The following is a 19,144-nucleotide window of genomic DNA, read 5'->3' as shown; positions in this document are numbered from 1 at the left end:
TTTCATTGAATATATTGTTATTAATTATTTAATTGCAAAAATATTTCCTATTTTACAGGACACCATCAGTGATAAAACCGAAACAGATGTTGGTGATGAAAAATCTGTAGAACCAACAGCAGTAAAAGAAAATTCACCGTCTGATTCTTTGAATGAAGAAAAATCAACAAATGAAAACCAAAAAAATCAGTCACAAACACGAGTAGATGTGAAGGACGTAACTCATGCAGAGTCAGTGGAGACTAATGATGCAACAACCATTTCCCCTCAAGAAAATACAAACACTCATAATTTAATTAAATCTGCCACAGTTGAATTGGATGATCCAGGTACACCTCTCGAAGATGAGCGCTCTCAGTCACCCCAGGATGCACCAGTAGCTGGGACTGCATTAACAGCACAGTCAAAATCACCACCACAAAAAAGCCCCACCCCTGATTCCTCTGTTGACAATGAACAATCCCAGTCAGCCCAATCTGGGAATGATGACAATTCACAGAAAGTCCCATTAGTTGAAGATGACCAGGTTCGATCAAAAAACGGTGGGGTATCTCCGTTACCACTAGCGGAACAACCAGTAGCAGATGAGCGATCTGAATCTGTCCAGTCGGCTGAGCAGAAAACTGAATCCGACGTAACAGAGAAAGCAGATTCACCACAAAAGATACAAGGAGAGGATACTCAGAAAGAGAAAGCTGATGATGGTGAAGCTGAACTGTTAAAAGAAGATGCTCGAGAAACCAAGATGGAATCAACCACTGCTACTCCTGACATTAGTGACAAAGATGAGAGTGAAAAAGAGAAAGAATCAGTTAAACCACCAGTAGCAGCTGGAAATGAAGAAAAAGTCAGTGAAGAAACTGCCATGGAAACTGATAGTGTTGACAAACTTGAAGAAAAGGAAGAATTATCCATGGAAACAGACACTGTTCCCGATGAATTGACAGAAAAAGTTTCTGATAAGAAGGAAATACTGGATGATGAAATTGGAAAAACAACATCAACAGACAACAAGGTTAGTCCTGAATCCGAAAAGAAAGAAACAGAAAGTGGTAAAAGTCCAATTGGTTCTGAGGATGTGTCCCAAGATTCTACAAAAAATGAAAAATATACAGGCAATGACAAGGAGTCCACTAAAAACGACACAGAAGAAGTTAAAGAGAAGAAAGATGAAGATGAAAAAATGGATGTAGATGAATCTAAGAAAGATGCTGAAAAATCACAAGTGGATAAAACCAAAGATGGTGATTCTATTGATTCTGGCAAAACCAAAGGTGACGAGAAAGTTGATTCTGACAAATCCGCAGATGACGAGAAAGTGAATTCTGACAAAACCAAAGGTGATGCGATGGTGGATTCTGACAAATCCAAAGATGACGAGAATGTGGATTCTGAAGAAAAAGCCAAGAGTGCTAAAGATACTGATGACACAAAAGAAAAGAAATCAGAGGACAAGACAAACAGTGGAAAAGATGAAACAGAAAAGGAATCAGAGAACAAAATGGAAAACCAAAACGAAGATAAAACCAAAAAAGAAAAGAAAATTGAGGATTCTATTAAAAGTGAGAAGACAGAAGAAGACGAGGGTAATATTTTAGTATTCATTAAAAAAAAAATTTAAAAGTCCTTTTTACATTTATGTTCATTTATTGCATAGAAAAATTGATTGATTGTTTAAATGTTGATGAAATTACACGTACTCGGGCTATTTTAAGACTCTTTAAGCTGTCTTGGCAGAATTTGAATTTTGACTTTTCATTCCTTTCACAAATATTATTCTCCCAGGCCTTTCATAGAGCAGGGGACTATTAAAATGGTTTTGTCCATCTGTTTTCAAGTCTTTATCAAACCTTTTAGAACACGTTAACTTTGCTGGAATAATGTTCAAATTTGATATAGATGTTCATAGGGCAATGTGAATGTCTTGATTGAGTTTGATGACAACATTTTTCCGCTAAGCAGAGATACATAATTTGATTTGTTGATGCTTTGGAACATTGATAATTTTGGTTCTAATTGAGTGATAGTGGTGATAGTTTCACTACATCAATACCTAAAGATGACTAAGTTTCGATGATGAGCATTTTCTACAGAGTGATAAACAGTTTGATTGCTTAATGGCTTTACAAAAGGATAAATGTGCAAGTAGTTAATTGTTGTCTATTGATTTTGGGATTAAGGTGGGAGACGTCAGACATTTGTCACATAATAATTTCATTGGGTTATAAATGTAAAAAAATGATAAACTTTTATTTTAGATCCAGATGTAACAATAATAGAAGATGTTAAAGTTCAAGCAGAAGTAGTAAACCTGATAGATGATGAGGAGGAGGAGGAGGGTGATAAGAGGAAGAGTATAGATAATGCTATAGTTAATAATAATGAGACAGGTTTACAGATATCATCAGTTAGTAGTGGTATCACCATGCCTGTTGATGATAAACCAGTTGAAAAACAACCATCAGGTATAGGCTTTTCCTTCTAATTAGATTTCCAATATGGTTTCCACTTGTCAGTGATGCAGGACAGCAGACCTGACAAGGAAAAACGTCTAATCCTTCGGAATAGGTGGTAACCTGTGTATCTGTTGGCATGCACATAAAAATAATCCTTATCAGTTGGAATTTGATGAAGATTATGGAGAAACACTACTTTCTAGGCACAATTTCTGTCATTGCACACTGCATGATGTAGGCCTGTCTTCATAAGCCTGTTATTCCGTTGAATAATACACGTCCCTTGTTCAGCGGGGACTGCTCAGGGCATAATAGTGTGTGTTGTATAATGTATATGGGATTTAACAGTACATAAAGTTCTGATATTGTCAATAATAATCAGATTATTTTAAATTTCAGCGAAACCTGAATCAACTACAAAATCACAGAAACAGAAAACTCCCCAAGTTTGCATTGTTTGTAACAAGGTATTGTTTATTTTCAACTAAAATTCTGTGATATTACAATGAAAATAAATTGCATCTATCATGTTTTGATATTATTTACTCTTCCCAGCACATAGATTAAGAATTATGCAATTTGGGACTGAGATCTGCTCTTATTATCTCTGAATGTCATTTTAAAGATTTTTTAATCCCATACAAACTATATATATACTCTATTGATAAAGTTGGATTTCTAATAGGCATATCCATTCAAAAATAGTTCAAATCGGTTCAGCTTTTACAAAGATATGTTGAACTGAAAATTTTTCAAGGCTGCTTTTAATTTCGATTGAATCCAAGTTGTGATTATGTTAGATAATCAATCGGAATGCATTTTATTGTGGTCAGTTTGTTTCAAAATGGGAGCCCTGGTTTGTGTATACACGATTTGAAAGGAATTTTATTATGAAAACAGAAGTCATGGTCAATTTGCAATAGAACAGATAACTGAGAAAATCTATTGATCTTAAATTACTGCCTCTGTCTTTTCTAAGCATCACTTAATAGTCACACACGGCAACTAAAATAAAAGGGCTGAGTGCAAGGCAAGAGAGAATGATTTACACAATTTGAAAAATATTCTAAAGGTATTTAGTCTTTTTGGACAGATAGCGGCTAGGCAAGCATTGGCAAAATGGCCGTGTATCGGCCGATACCGATTTCTACAGATAGGCCACTTATCGACAAATTACCGATGGTGAAACCGATAATCGGACCAACTATATTCATAACCCTTTTAACATTAAAATCTTTTGTCTTTATCTAGGTGTGTAAGTGTAAATACAACATTGTACGAAATGGAGACATCAAACATTTATGCGATGATAATTGTTTTAAAAGATTCCGAAGCAATCCCACCGCATATTTAAAGTCCACCAAAGCAGAAAAGGGGGTAGATAAGTCTGTGAGTAATGGAGGAGTAAAGAGTAAACAGGTTGTGAAGACATGTCACGTTTGTCAACTCATGAACATCAATACCAATAAACAATTCTGTAATTGGCACGGCTTAGATTTCTGTGATGAAGGATGTCTGCAAAAATTCCAGAACAATTTGAACACTTCCTGTAGTCTCTGCACCGAAGTTATTCCTGTCAATAACCGTGGCTTGTACGTTTTTAAGATTTCATCCTCGGACATTAGAACTCTTTGTTCCCAGAAATGTTTAACAGAATTCCGGAAATTGATTCGTCTCTGTACCTATTGCAACAAGGATTTATCCAACTGTCCTGATTCTTTTTCTGCACCTGTCGGTGCCACAAAAACTTTCCATGAATTCTGTTCTCAAGATTGCATGTCGAAATACGAAAAGGAACAGAACGCACCAGAGGTTGAGATAATGGCTGTAACACCCGGTTCCGTTAAGACACCATCAGCCTGCGCTGTATGTACTAAGAGCTGTATTCCATTACATACCGTTAAATTGAACAATGTTTTGAACAAATTATGTAGTGCGCCATGTTTGCAAGCTTTCCAATATGCTAACAAGTTAGCTTTGAACAAATGTGAAAATTGCGGAAAAGTTTGCTCGAGTGAGGAAACCAAATCATTCTTCATTCAATATGAGGGAAACCAGAAGAAATTTTGTAGTGACCGCTGTGTGGAGACGTTCCGAAATGCAAACCAAAAAGTTGTTCCATGTGCTTGGTGCGGATCTAAGAAAAGAAACTTTGACATGATTGAACGAGTAGACTCGAACAACAAGTACCAATTATTCTGTACACTGAACTGTTTATCCCTATACCGTGTCAATCTTCAAGCGAAGTCAAACTTGTGTGTATCATGTGACCATTGTAGAAAATACACGCCTGCCCAGTATCATCTGACCATGAGCGATGCGTCTGTACGAAACTTCTGCTCGTATAATTGTGTTATGTCCTTCCAGCGACAGTTTACATCGGGAGTGACGTCATCAATCACACCAAATACGTCTAATAAAGGTGCCGTGAAAGTTAATACAAGAGGTAATATCAATTTACATTAATCCTAGTTGGTTACTTGGTTAGACCAATGGGTGACACCCATCATCACTCATTGCAGTTCTAATTTATACTATTCTTAGTTTTTTTAATTTGTTTGGCCACAGTAGTTGGATAGAATATCCTAGGTTTGAATCCTGATGCATGCCAAGAACCATTGGTAGTTGGAATTTGAAATAAGAGTTTGCCATAACGCCACTTTCCGAGCAAAATTTCCATCATAGCACACTGTATGGCGTATGCCCGTCTTCATTTCTAATTTTATTATTTCAGGCTCACAACCAAAACCACAACAGCAACAACAACAACAAGCAGGTCAACCAGCTATACCAATTATATCAAATGTTGTTTCATTAGCACCACCAGGTAAATTCAATTAGAGCATCTTATACCAATTTCAGGTGGGTAGGTGGGGTGTCTGGTCTATTGTGCATGCTTTACATTATAAGACCTGTTTCCTATGCCAGTCTCGGGTTTCATGTGTGTACTAACCAAGAAGTAGTGTCGCCCCTTACCTATTCTAGTTACAGGTTCTGTGCTGGTATGTGACAAGGGTTAGGGTCATCTCTTTCTCTGTGTACTCCAGTTTCCTTTTACCTTGAGAGACCCTACTGGCAAGCAATTTATTGACAAAAAGTATGCCATATGTTAGTCCCAAATTACCTAGTTCATGTTAATAACACTCACATGTTAGTCCTGAAATTACCTAATGTCAAGTGAGTACCACCACCCAAAATGACTCTGATATTATTGTTTTACAGGTCAGAAACAGCAGACTGTTAATATTAAAACAACTAATCAGGTTCCAGTTGTACTAGCAGGTCAAAAGGTAAAAAATCAAGAATTTCTTTTACTCAGCTGATTTTTACCACAAATTAGAAATTGTGACAACATGCACACTTTTCAACAGAACTGAAAAAAACAAAAAAAAGTTTTCAACAATCATATTGTTAATGACTTTCTTTTGAAATTGGTATATGCACCTATTAGCAGCCATTTGGTTGAAATTTCAGTGCTGAAGTAAAACAGTTATTATTATTATAGAAGAAAGTACAGAATGGCCCAGTATATATAATATACATATTCTCGAAATAAATGAGGTTCAAGACATCAGTATCTCTGGCAGTGTGTGCGGACATCTTTAACTCTGTTGAATTACAGAAGGAATTTGACTGAACCACCATATAACCTTGAGATATACCAGGTCCTTGAGTTCACCAAGGTCAAGGTAACAATATTCAATGGTATTTTCAAAGTTTGATATATTTGTATGTTTCAGCCCCCTGTGACTGTGTCATCTGGTACTCAAGCCGTACAACAACAGATTATTGTACAACCTCCCCCACCAAAGGTAATGAAAAATAAATCATTACTTTGTAAACCATTTGTACAAACTAAAGCCACATCATGTAGACCTAGTACACAAAATAAAAAAATTGGAACAGGTAAATTATCATTATCTTTTTCTACGGATTGTTTGTGTTCAAATTTTAGTTTGTTTGTATTGTAGTTGCTTCTGTTTTTTCATTGTATCATAAAGTCTGTCATTGAGTCAACTGACGTGGTTTTGATTCCCCGGTTGTACGTGACAAGGAGTAGGGTCGCATGTCCAATCTCATGGGTTTTCTCTGGGTCCTCCAGTTTCCTCCCACTGCTAAAGACCCCTACGCGCAAGCGAATTATTGAAATAAAATTGAACCATATGTTAGTCCCAAAATGGCCTAGTTTGTGTGTAGTGGACGTTAAACCCCATTTTTTTTCTCTCTGTCTGTTCTTTCATTAATAGGGCTGTCTGTGATACAATAAACACCCTCCCATTATAACTACAATATTTTCAAATATCTACTCCAGATTCAACTGCATATATTCTTTCTCTGTCAATAAGAATGCAATTGAACGATGAGTCCTTCAAGACCCTCACTGGCAGAATGAGATTGTTGGATTATAATGACTAGTATATACACAATATGCCATTGAGCCCAATACTAATTTCCTGAATGGGAAAGTCAACCCACCTCTACCTAACTTTGCATCCTTCCCATAGTTGACTCAAGTTCATTTAGCATTGGTATCCAAAGCTTTAGAAAGAGTAATCATGGTCTGTCTAAAGTACAACAAAAATCACACTTGGCTAGAGTTTATGGAGGAAACGTAGCTCAAGCAAAGTATTTAAAGACTTTCTACGACTATATTATTTACTCTGATTAGAGATTATTTACCATCCTGCTGCGGACAAAAGTATTATTTATTATTAAGGGAGGGATCAGGTAATGGCCTCCATCCATCTGTCCAAGTTCCGGAGCATATCTTATAAACGATTCAAGATAACTTTATAAAAATGTGTACATACTCCAACCTATTATAGTAGTTATGCCGTTTGCTAATTTGACATTTCTAGATTTTTGTATTGCCATGGAAACAAATTTGACTTAGTATTTGGTATACGAGAGCGGAGAATATTGATGACTGAGTCTTTGTGTTTATTTATTTGTAGAAGAAGTTGAACCCAGTAAGCCCGTATTGATACCTGTACCAGTACCAATCTATATACCAACACCATTAGCTATGTACTCTACCCCAACCCCCATGTTCTTCCCAGTACCTGTACCCATTCCAGTACCAATCTTTATACCAACAACAAAAAAATCAGCTGATAAAATCCTTAAACAGATCAAGGTAAAGAAAGCAGATTGTTTGTAACCATTGTCTGTATTATATAATTACTATACATAGTCAAAATGGCTAAATAAGACCATACAAAAAAATATTCTGGTTCTCAGATATTCCTGCATCATTTAAAAAAGGGGCCTCATGAAGTTTTGTATTAAAAAAAAAAATAAAACAAAAACATTCTCATAAATAACCTTGTGTAAATATATTTCCTCAGTTACGGGAAGCCAAAATTTTAAGCATACACAACCCTGATAAATGTTACTGGCAATCATTAATGATACTAGATAATCATACATACCTAAACAACATGATGCGATAAATGTAGTGCCTTAAAATGTGACGTGAGAATTCATTTAGCTCAGTAGTGATCCTTTGACAAAATAAAAACACAAACTAAAGACCTCCCTCCTGCATCAGATTGTTTGAAAGGGTTGTCTGAGAACAAGAATATTTTTTTTTGTATGGATGAATTTTGTATAGTAGAGAACCAGTACCTGCCATTTTGAAATTGGTGCCAGTGCTCCAGACATGTGTTATATTAGAAAAAGACAAATCAGTGTTGGACATAATGACAGGCATCAGATGGATTGTGTCTGACAATGCCTCAGAATTTCTGTGAATGGTGCCTTAATGCCAAGCTTGAAATTTCAGTTATTTTCACATAATAATTGCATCAGAAGGCACCAAAATATCTAAATTGAAAAGGATATTATGTGAGCTATTTATTGGAGAGAATTCTGGTTTGAATTTGAAAACTTGCATTTGTGATTTGATATTTAGCCATAATTACATTTTCTTTACTTATTTTTTTCAGGAAATACAAAATAAAATCCCAGCTGATCCATTAGAAGCAGAGTTATTGATGATGGCAGAGGCTGTGGCTGGAGATAAAGCAAGTTCCGATAGTGATAGTGATCATAGTGATAAAGAAGATGATCTACCACCATTTATTGAAGGTGGGTAGAAAATAATGTACCAGATACATTTTGATCTGTTAGAAATGAAATGGGCTTTTAATGTCCGACTGTTCTGCTCCTACTGGGCTAATGAAGACAGGTGATCTGTTAGAAGCAAAATTATTGATGGTGAAATTTAAAGTCTCTGATTATCATGTAATGCACGGAAGAATTCCTTGTAAACTACAATATTGTGAAGATTGAATTTATAAAAGGAATATCAATCCAAAAATGGTGAAGTTCCATTCACTGTTTACAAAAATATGATAAATGGAAACTTTGTGAACATTTTGTCATCCTATTCAGATGATATTAATAGGATATAGTCGCAAGCAAAAGAAAGTTAAAGAAGGAATATTGAAATGGGCTCTGCCCATCCCAATTTTGTTTCGGGGGCATATCTTATAACCTGTTATATAATTTATCAGATTTGATCATTCCATGGCAACAGATTTAACTTATTTTTGATATACAATGTTAGTACTGAACTAACCTAGTTTAAATCTTGTTTCCACTTTCAATTGTTGTATCTACTACCATTAAATATATTTGTACTTTTATTGTAGATATTGATGAGAAAACACCGATATTAGCGAAAACTAAAGATGGTGGTGAGGAAGACATGTTACAGATGGCTATACGAGTTGCTGAAGAAATATCCGAACCAATCATGGATCTAGAAGCAAATGTAGAACCGGTTGCTGTTAAAACAGGTAATTTTGAAGTTGCCATCATCAGAAATAGTCAAATAGCAAAATAAAGGGTTTGGTCAGTCATCTTTGTTTTCTATAATCCTGTTAAGGAGTCACGGTGACTAAGTGGGTAAGACGCTGGCTCGCTAGCCTGGAGGTCGGGTGTTCAATTCCTGCATTGGCCGAGAAAATTCATCCAGATATTCCAACGTGGTTCCCCCTTGTCAGTGATGCAGGATGGAGGGCCTGACAAGGACAGCTGTTTAGTCGTTCGAATGGGACGAAAAACCAAGGTCTCATGTACACATTGGCGTGCACATAAAAGATCCCTTGACAGATGGAATTCGATATAAGATTAGGCCGTAGTGCTGCTGTTCGGGCAAAATTTCTCTCATAGCACACTGTATGGCGTATGCCCATCTTCATTAGCCCAGTTCGGAACAGAACAGTAGGACGTTAAACCCCATTTCATTTCATTTATAATCATGTTAAAATACCATAGATGTACTTTCTGCTCCCACTCATGCATGCACTCCATTTTATGTCAAACCTTATCTCTGATCTTGATGTATCAGTTTATTAAATGAAGAAATAATTAATAATATCATAAAAATCCAGCTTGTGAAGCCAATTTCGTACAGGTGTTCCTATCAAATTGGTGTGACCTGATGGGAAAAACTAGCGTGGTCCATTTATGAAAGAATGCCTCTTCCCAAAAAACTAAGATTTACATTGATGTGGCCTATATATAGGAGAAAATAGTATGGTTAGTGGTTCCATCTCAAGAATTATGTACAAAAATGTAATACTTTATAATTATTTTTGGTAATTTAAGATCCACCATCAAAATCAACACAACCAAGACAGGAATATGTCGAAGAAGAGGAAACCGTTTATGTTCCTCAACCAACCAGATCAAGACGAGGATCAAAGCGTGCCTCACGAGGCCGAAGTGCTTCTAATGCCAGAGCTAAACGACAGAAAATAGAGGAACCAGAAGTGGAACCACCTCCACCAGCACTTTTAACTCCCGCCCAACCACCAGAAGACGCAAATTCGTACCTGAAGTTTACGTATGGTGTGAATGCCTGGAAACATTGGGTCGTGTTCAAGAACAATCAGTTAGAGAAAGTATCTAAAGTAGGGTCAGGAAAATTGAAATTATTTAAAACAGACCTGTTACAGTGTACGGCTGATGAATTAAACTATTCTTTATGTTTATTCTGTAAAGAAGTTCGAAAACCCAACGGAGAGGAATATTCACCTGATAGTATTTACTATCTTTGTTTAGGTAAGTTGAGAGGAATATTCACCTGATAGTATTTACTATCTTTGTTTAGGTAAGTTGAGAGGAATATTCACCTGATAGTATTTACTATCTTTGTTTAGGTAAGTTGAGAAGTATATTCACCTGATAGTATTTACTATCTTTGTTTAGGTAGGTTGAAAGAAATATTCACCTGTTAGTATTTACTAAATTTGTCAAGCTGTCAGGCCACTTCAAATAAAATGTAACGAGTTTGAATCCAGTGAGGGCCAAGACAAATCTCAGTCTAGTTCTTCCCACTCATGAGGCTAACAAGCAAAGTATTGCCTAGTCGTGCCACATGTGTGCTCGTAAAACAACCCTTGACAGATGGAATTTGATGGAGAGTAGGCGGAAATACTGCTGTCAATTGGAAAATTCACCTTCCTAGCATTGCACATGTGACTTTTATAAACATGCAGTATGTTCTTTTCAAATCAAAATGACCAAAATGTTATGTTTACAAGATGTTAACTACCTTCCTTACCTTTTATATCCTTATTGTAAAATTGATATCATGGACTTGTGATACAAACAAAAAACTTTTGTTAATGAAAATATTGGCCACAAACAGATCAGAGTCGTCATTTTATATACATAATGTTTATTAGGTAGTAAATATTGTTAGTAATCATGCAGTGGTCATTAATTTGGTGTTATGTCACTAAGATGTTAAAATTGAATAATAAACATCACTATTGGTTTGTGTATTCAATAGTGACATGTATTATATATAATCATGATTTTACACTAGAAGGGGTATCTTTTACAGCTAGTTAACTTTCTATACATACTAAACATTAGTTTACCGTAATGATCACTTGTATGTTTTACTGACAAAAATTTCATGACCAAAAGGCCTTAAGTCATCTTAACAATAGCTTTCCTTTCATTGCAAATTAAGATACGTTGGCCCTTACCTAATTGTGTTTGAGTTGAGCCAAATTTATCTCCCCCTCTCTAATCATAACTGTCTTTAATTCTGCAGGTATTCAACAATATCTTTACGAGAGTGGACGAGTTGATAATATATTCAGTGATTTTTATTACGAGAAGTTTGCTGAATGTTTAAGTGAGGTTCTATCTAATCACCAACCTAAACTAAATGCAGCAGGTATGTCTATTTAAGTCAAAATATACTAGATGCAGCAGGTATGAAGACGCATTATGTAAGGTTTAGATAAAGGGCTGACAGTTCCCGCTATAATAGTTTAAATATACATAGTGAAAAGGGAATATATTTAAAATTTCAGTCAAATTACTTTATTTTCAGCGAAGTTATGAATATTTGTAGTTTTGATAAGCATAGCAGTCTCCATTATCATTGCTACCATTGTTACAATAATAAACAAAGTCTTGATTCATTTTTAGATTAAATTATAATACAGCGATTGTGTTTCCATCCATTAAAAATCACAACCATCCGATGTCCTAGAGGGTTGATTATGCGCTTGTCATGTGAATAAAGGTCTAATTAATAATTTTTATAACATTTAGGGCCAAAAGAAAGACCTGCATTAGGCAGATTTAGCTCTTACATCATGAAGTTAAAATACAATAAATGCAGCAGATATCTTTTAAGTCAAAATAAATTTTAGGTTCTCATGATATTCCAGTGTGGTTTCCCTTGTCAGTACCAAGTCCCGTGTACATATTGACATGAATGTAAAAGAACACATTTTCATTACCCCAATAATTGATAAAGTAAGAAATTAAATGTGTGAGTATTTTGTTTATATGTGAGTATTTTGTTTGTGTGAGTATTTTGTTTATGTGTGACTATTTTGTTTCAGGTCAGATGTTATGCAGAATAGAAGAAGAACATTTGTGGGAAGCGAAGCAACTGGGAGCTCACTCTCCGTACGTCCTGCTAAACACTCTCATTTACTTCCATACCAAATATTTTATGATGAAAACACCACAAGAACATATGAACATGTCGTTTACCCAAATTCTTAAACACTGGAGAAAGGGTGGACCGGGCAAACCGACGACGGCTAATACAGCAGGGCGTAGTGTTACACTACGATATTATTGTATGGGACCTGGAGGTAAGATATAACAAATATCTGACATCAAGAAAACAAATGTTAAATAATCGACTTATAATGGAAATATGTGTACTGTCAAATAAGAAATGGGGACTTTATTCATTCCATATTGAAACATAAAGTGTTGAACATTACGTTGAGACTAACGAACATATGTGATTTTAATTTGCCATTTGTAAGTGGTTTTTTTTTTATTCCCTACATATTGCTGTCAAAAATCACTTTTGTTTGTTGCAATGGCAGCTGATGTGAACAAATTCGATATTTGGCAAATAGGAATTGCTCATGAATGAAATCGTAAATCAATACCTGTGTATTTGACAGCAAGCAGTCTGAGCAATCAGGTTATAATATCTAGTGATTTAGCAAAGTTGTGCCCATCCAACTTCCCCACCACAGTTGCTGAAACGTTATATGATCAATACTGGCAATCACCAAACATTTATTTTCAAATCTACAGGTTTTAATCGAACAGTAAGTCACATTAATTTTTTGTAAATATGGTATTTTAGAATATGCTTAATATACCAAGTTCCATCAATTCAAAAACAGTAAGATAGTATATATTTATTTCTAACTAGGTGCAACAGGCAAACCAAAGAGTAAGGAAGGTATACCTGTTTATGAAACATCAGAAAATTTAGAAAATCCATTGAGATGTCCTGTGAAGTTGTATGAATTCTATCTTTCAAAATGGTTAGTATTATGAATCAATATTACATTTTATGCTTAGTTTAGTCATTGGTAACATTTTATGCTTAGTTTAGTCATTGCTTGCATTTTATGCTTAGTTTAGTAATTGTTCACTTTCTTAGTAAAAAAAGTCACTGATTGCATTTGAGTGTAGTTTAGTCATTGATTACGTTTTATGTTAAGTCATTGATTTCATTTTATGCTTAGTAAAGTTGTTGATTACATTTTATTCTTAGTTTAGTCATTTATTGCATTTTATGTGTAGTTGAGTCAATGATTACATTTAAAGCTTAGTTTAGTCATTAGTTGCATTTTATGTTTAATGATTACATTTTATGCTTATTTTTTAAGTTTTTGATTACATTTTATGTTTAGTTAAGTCTTCGATTACATTCTATGCTTAGTTAAGTCTTTGATTACAGTTTATGTTTAGTTTAGTTGTTGATTACATTTTACATTTTGTTGTTGATTACATGTTATGCTTAGTTTACTCATTACGATGGGAAGGAAAACTAATGTCTTCTGTAAAAGTAAACATATGGTCTTAAACTTTATATTTAAAATTTATTCGGTCATTATGGGTCTTGAAAAATAATGGACTCAACTGATGACTTTTGCTTTATCTTAACACCATATGGTGGAGAATAGATATCATTAACACATTAAAACGCCATCAAATATCTTTCATTGCATTTTTGTTTGTTTCAGTCCCGAGAGTATCAAGAATGTTAATGACATGTTTTACCTGGTACCAGAGCGGAGCTGCGTTCCTGACAGTCCAGTATGGTATTCAACACAATCATTGGCTCTCGAACTAATGACAAAAATGTTAAACCGAATTTTACTGGTCAGAGAAATACAGGAAGCCCATTTACACGCTCAACCAATTTATGTTTAACAAGTAGTGCTGTGTTGAAAACTTTAAAATGAATTGCAGTATATTTTATTGATAATTACATTTATTCATTCATTTAATGATGGGCGGTTCAAGATATAGGGTGTTGGGCGGGTTTTTGCCCTCACACCAGTTACTATTATACCTTTATTTAATGATGGGCATTTCAAGAATGGGGTGTAGGGATATGTCTCCCCTTCCCCCAATTACTATAATAGCGCTCGAATTGCATTGTATATTATATACATGTAAAAAACAATACCAACTAATGATAACCAATAATTACCTTGAAGGAGACCTCAATTAATCAAATTATAGAAACTAATTAGTTCTAAATTTGAAAATTATTTTACACTTATTTTATCTTAAATGTATTCATGTAGAAAAGAGGTAATACTGTAAAATTGATAAGATTTAAATTTAGCATTAAGTCAGTTATCTTCTTTTATAGTAACAACCCTTGTATAAAAGTTAGCTTGTATTTCTACTTTTAAAATTTGCTGTAAAGAAAATAAAGATGTTAAAGGGTAACCAGAGGCTAATGTTTTATTTTTATTGTTTAAAGATGGGTTCCCGCATACAAACTGGGTGATTTAATGGTATATATGGACTAAAAACATATTCAAACTAATTAATTTGTCATGATTTTGCTTCAAATCCTTCTCAAACATTGTAATTGCGAAGAAATGTCCTGCTATAAAAATTCGATCAAACCAGGTCATGTTTACGTCATGTGACTTAACTCTCTTGGAAGTCAGAGGAGAATTCATTGCATACATAAGACGATGTTGTCTTTAATCGCTTACTATTTATTACAAATATCAAATCCTAATTAAATTCTCGGATTATTCACTACCCGCGTCTTTTTCTGTCATTTTTATCTCAGAAAGTGATGTACGTCTAACTCTTCATAAAGTTTATCAACTTGTACATCAAGCGCTCAATGTTCGCGTGTGACCCTTGACATCACACGTTCAGAAGTTCCTAATCGTCGAGCTGTTGATTTGGGGAACCCCTACATTTTTATCCTGCGTACACTCCATGAGTGTTTTTCGTGAAATCCAGTATTTTTCTAGTATGATTGGAAATCTCTACTTTACATATATACCAAAATCACCATACTTTTATTGGAAATAACCACCCGATAAATACTTATCTGGGAACCAATCTTTAAAATTGTAATTATCTAATAGCCATTATAATCAAAATAATTGTTACGTGTATCAGTGTTTTAGTCAAATGGTCTTTAGTTCTGGAATTTGAGCTACAATCGTACCATTTGTGATTTAGGGTAGAAAAAAAAATGTATATTGATGGTTTATCCTGCGTACACTCCATGAGTGTTTTTCGTGGAATCCAGTATTTTTCTAGTATGATTGGAAATCTCTACTTTACATATATACCAAAATCACCATACTTTTATTGGAAATAACCACCCGATAAATACTTTTCTGGGAACCAATCTTTAAAATTGTAATTATCTAATAGCCATTATAATCAAAATAATTGTTACGTGTATCAGTGTTTTAGTCAAATGGTCTTTAGTTCTGGAATTTGAGCTACAATCGTACCATTTGTGATTTAGGGTAGAAAAAAAAATGTATATTGATGGTTTTTTGTATAGGCCCATGTGGCTGTATACTATAGTGTCACTTGCACCAGTCAATCGTCACAATTGTCTGTTAAAGTTATCATCTGATTGACTTAAAATTGATACGCAGTGTTTATATTACCAAGCCAAGGCCCAATAGAAATTGAAGGGAATTAAACCAGGGACATCATTCACGAAAACTTTATATAAAGGATGCAGCCTTTTTATGGTTGAGAGATATAGTCTTAGTATGGCTGCATTCTTCAAATATTTTAGTTTAGTTTTTATGAATAGGCACCCTAGGGCTACAGTATAGGTATGGATTATCCCTGGTTTTGTGAAGATGATATTTCTTTTATATTCCATACATTCCTGGAATCAAATTCATTTATCATTAAAGGTGCATTATGTAAGATTTAGATAAATAGCTGGCCATTCTTGCTATAATAGTTCCAAAATGAATACTTCAAAATTAATATATTGAAAATTTCATTCAAATTACTATATTCTGAGCGACGTTTGACATAAATTGTTTATTATCGTAGCAACATTAATTGTTAATCGAGACTCATCTAATTTTAAATTAAATCATTAAATGGTGATCGTATTTTAATTTGTTTATATCAATGCCATCCGATGGACTAGAGAGTTGATTATAGGCTTGTCATATGAATAAATGTCTAAATAATAATTTATATAACGTTTAAAGCTAAAATAAAAAACTTTAATATACAGATTTAGCTCTTACATAATGCACCTTTAATCAATTAGTAACAGATTTATAATCATTATTATATCTTATAATAGTTTTCAATGAGAACAAATGATTGGTAGAATAGCCTAAGTTTTAACCATTAGTTTTCTTCATGCACTCTACCTCCTCATAAGCAGTTAGTTTTACACTGAACAACACCGCCTTTTTTTTCACAAAGCTGGACTGGTCATGTTATTTACGGCAGTTTCTAGAGAATTCTTTTTCTGGTTCTTTCTAAGCCTTCATCTTGACTCTTCAGATAAATAGGATATGAAGCATTTATATGAATCTAGAGCATTTCAGATCAGTCAATTTGGGAGTATGTCAAGTAAATTAGATTCACAAGCTAGAACATTTCAGATAAATTGGATTGAGATCATTAAATTTCAGATAAACAGGATATAGAACATTCCAGACAAAAAGGCTCTAAGATATTTCAGATAAATAGGACCTAGGGTATTTCAGATAAATACGAACTAGAACATTTTGAATAAATATGATCAAGGTATTTCTGATAAAAGTAATATTAGGCATAAAATAACTGATCGATTTGAACTGTAAATTGCTGACCAGGCTGGTAATCATGTCATTAGTTTTATTATAATCATGTTGAATTTATTTATCTTAGTGATTAAATTGTGAACTATTCAATATATTTAACCTACTTGGTACTGTAATTAAATTGTGAACTATTCAATATATATTCTAGTAGTTATACATTTTCTTACTCATAGATGCATCATGTAGTTTGGTTTACAGAACCCTAAATAAACAAGATCAAATCTACGTCATTATGTGTCTTTTTTTTTTCTTCACCAATCTGTCTTGCTTATCAGGAGACCAAAGGTTTGATCCTGTTGGCCAAGAAGAATTAATAGGATTTTCCAGTCTCATTTCTGCTAGTTATTTGGATAGTACGAAAAACCGAGGTCCTGTGTACACAGCGTAAAAGTTTGAATTTGAAGAATTGTAAATGTAGGTGGAAACACTGCTCTCCTAACAAAAATTCCTTCATTACACACTGCCTCGCTTATGCTTGTGTTCATTATCTCAGTTGGTGCAAAAAAGTAGGACATTAAATCCCATTTTATTTCGTATTTAATTTCTGCACACTTTCAAATTCTGACCACCTGCATTTTTTCTTCACTTCCCATGTCTTATGTCTCCACTGACCGTGATCAGATGTCCTTGCTTATTAAAAAATCTACATGAACCCTGTCCTAGGTGTTTATCAGATGGGGGTGGTTGGATGGCTGAATGGTTAGCGTGCGCGCGCTGTATCATAAAGTCTGCCATATCACAGAAGACAATGTGGAAGTAATTTAAATGCCTGATTCACTAATGGCATATATTAAAGTGCACATATTATTGCCCATTTCTTTTATTTGTTTGTTTGTTGTCTACAGGCTGCATTTCTTAGTGTATCATCTTGAAACTTTGCATACTTCTTCCTTATACCCTAACGAACATGCCTATTGTTTGTGGTGCATGCGGGGGGTTGGATGGCTGAATGGTTAGCGTGCGCGCGCTGTATCATAAAGTCTGTTATTGAGTCGACTGGCGTGCTTTCGAATCCCCGGTTGTACATGGCAAGGAGTAGGGTCGCCTGTCCAACCTCGTGGGTTATCTCCGGTTTCCTCCCACTGCTAAAGACCCCTACGCGCAAGCGAATTATGTAAATAAAATTAAACCATATGTTAGTCCCGAAATGACCTAGTTTGTGTCGAGTGGACGTTAAACCCCATTTCTCTCTCTCTCGTGTGGTGCATGCCCAACCACTATGGGGTAAAACCACATCCATTTTCTTTTTGTGTGTCTGTGGGTGGCCTACAGGTTGCAATTCTTAATCTATCGACTTGAAAACTTTTCATACCTATTCCTTATACCCTAAGTATGACCTCTATTGTTTTTAGTGAGTGTCCCACCCCCTGGGACAGAACCACACCCAATTTTTGGGTATGCCTGTGTTTCGCCTATAGGCTGCAATTCTTAACAGATCCTTTTGAAACTTTGCATACCCATGCCTTTTACCCTAAGGATGGTCCCTATTATTTTTTGGTGAATGCCCGACCCCTCGGGGAGGGGGGCAGAGCCAGGCCCATTTTTCTTTGTGTGTTGTCTACAGACTACAATTCTTAATGGATCGTCTTAGACTTGGCATATGCATTCCTTACAGCCTGAGGACGGCAACTATTGATTTTGGTGCATGCCCCGACCCCCAAGAGCAGAACCATACCCAATTTTTGTGTTTATCGTATACGGGCCGAAATTCTGAATGGATCAGCTTAGAACTTGGCATATGTATTCCTTATAGCCTAAGGACGGCAACTATTGATTTTGGTGCATGTCCCATCCCCAAGGGGCAGAGCTACGCCCAATTTTTGTGTTTAGCGCCATAAGGCCACAATTCTGAATGGATTATCTTGGAACATGGTATACTTATTCCCTATACTCTACGGACGGCAACTATTGATTTTGGTGCATGACCCACCCCCTCCCTTTCGGCGGTGCCACACCCACTTTCTGTTAATATATTGTTTGTAAACAGGTTGCAATTATTAATAGATTTGTATCCAATTCGGAATGATCCATCATAGGATTGTACCTATTTATATT

At 35.0% G+C, this 19,144-nt stretch overlaps 1 protein-coding gene across 1 annotated transcript; it reads left to right on the top strand.

Annotated features, from left to right (window-relative positions):
• Positions 1–1,183: 1,183 nt before the first annotated feature.
• LOC126809631 (transcriptional regulator QRICH1) lies at positions 1,184–17,314 on the top strand. The gene is made up of 6 exons (XM_050534302.1): positions 1,184–1,318; positions 10,591–10,627; positions 11,533–11,658; positions 12,338–12,595; positions 13,177–13,291; positions 13,997–17,314. Exons 1-6 carry the CDS (start codon positions 1,184–1,186, stop codon positions 14,184–14,186), a joined length of 861 nt encoding a protein of 286 aa, XP_050390259.1. The 3' UTR covers positions 14,187–17,314.
• The last annotated feature ends 1,830 nt before the right edge of the window (positions 17,315–19,144 follow it).

This window comes from Patella vulgata, chromosome 2, assembly GCF_932274485.2.
Source record: "Patella vulgata chromosome 2, xgPatVulg1.2, whole genome shotgun sequence".
Taxonomy (NCBI): domain Eukaryota; kingdom Metazoa; phylum Mollusca; class Gastropoda; family Patellidae; genus Patella; species Patella vulgata.
Note: the sequence above shows the minus strand (reverse complement) of the source record. Positions and strands in the feature narration are given on the sequence as shown.

What these genes read in the sequence shown, in the direction of transcription:
- LOC126809631 (XM_050534302.1), top strand. Translation starts at nt 1,184, where the DNA reads ATGGATGTAGATGAATCTAAGAAAGATGCTGAAAAATCACAAGTGGAT. An exon ending in TTATTGTATGGGACCTGGAG is followed by an intron (nt 12,596 to 13,176) that starts GTAAGATATAAC and finishes ATTTCTAACTAG; the next exon opens with GTGCAACAGGCAAACCAAAG. An exon ending in GAATTCTATCTTTCAAAATG is followed by an intron (nt 13,292 to 13,996) that starts GTTAGTATTATG and finishes TGTTTGTTTCAG; the next exon opens with TCCCGAGAGTATCAAGAATG.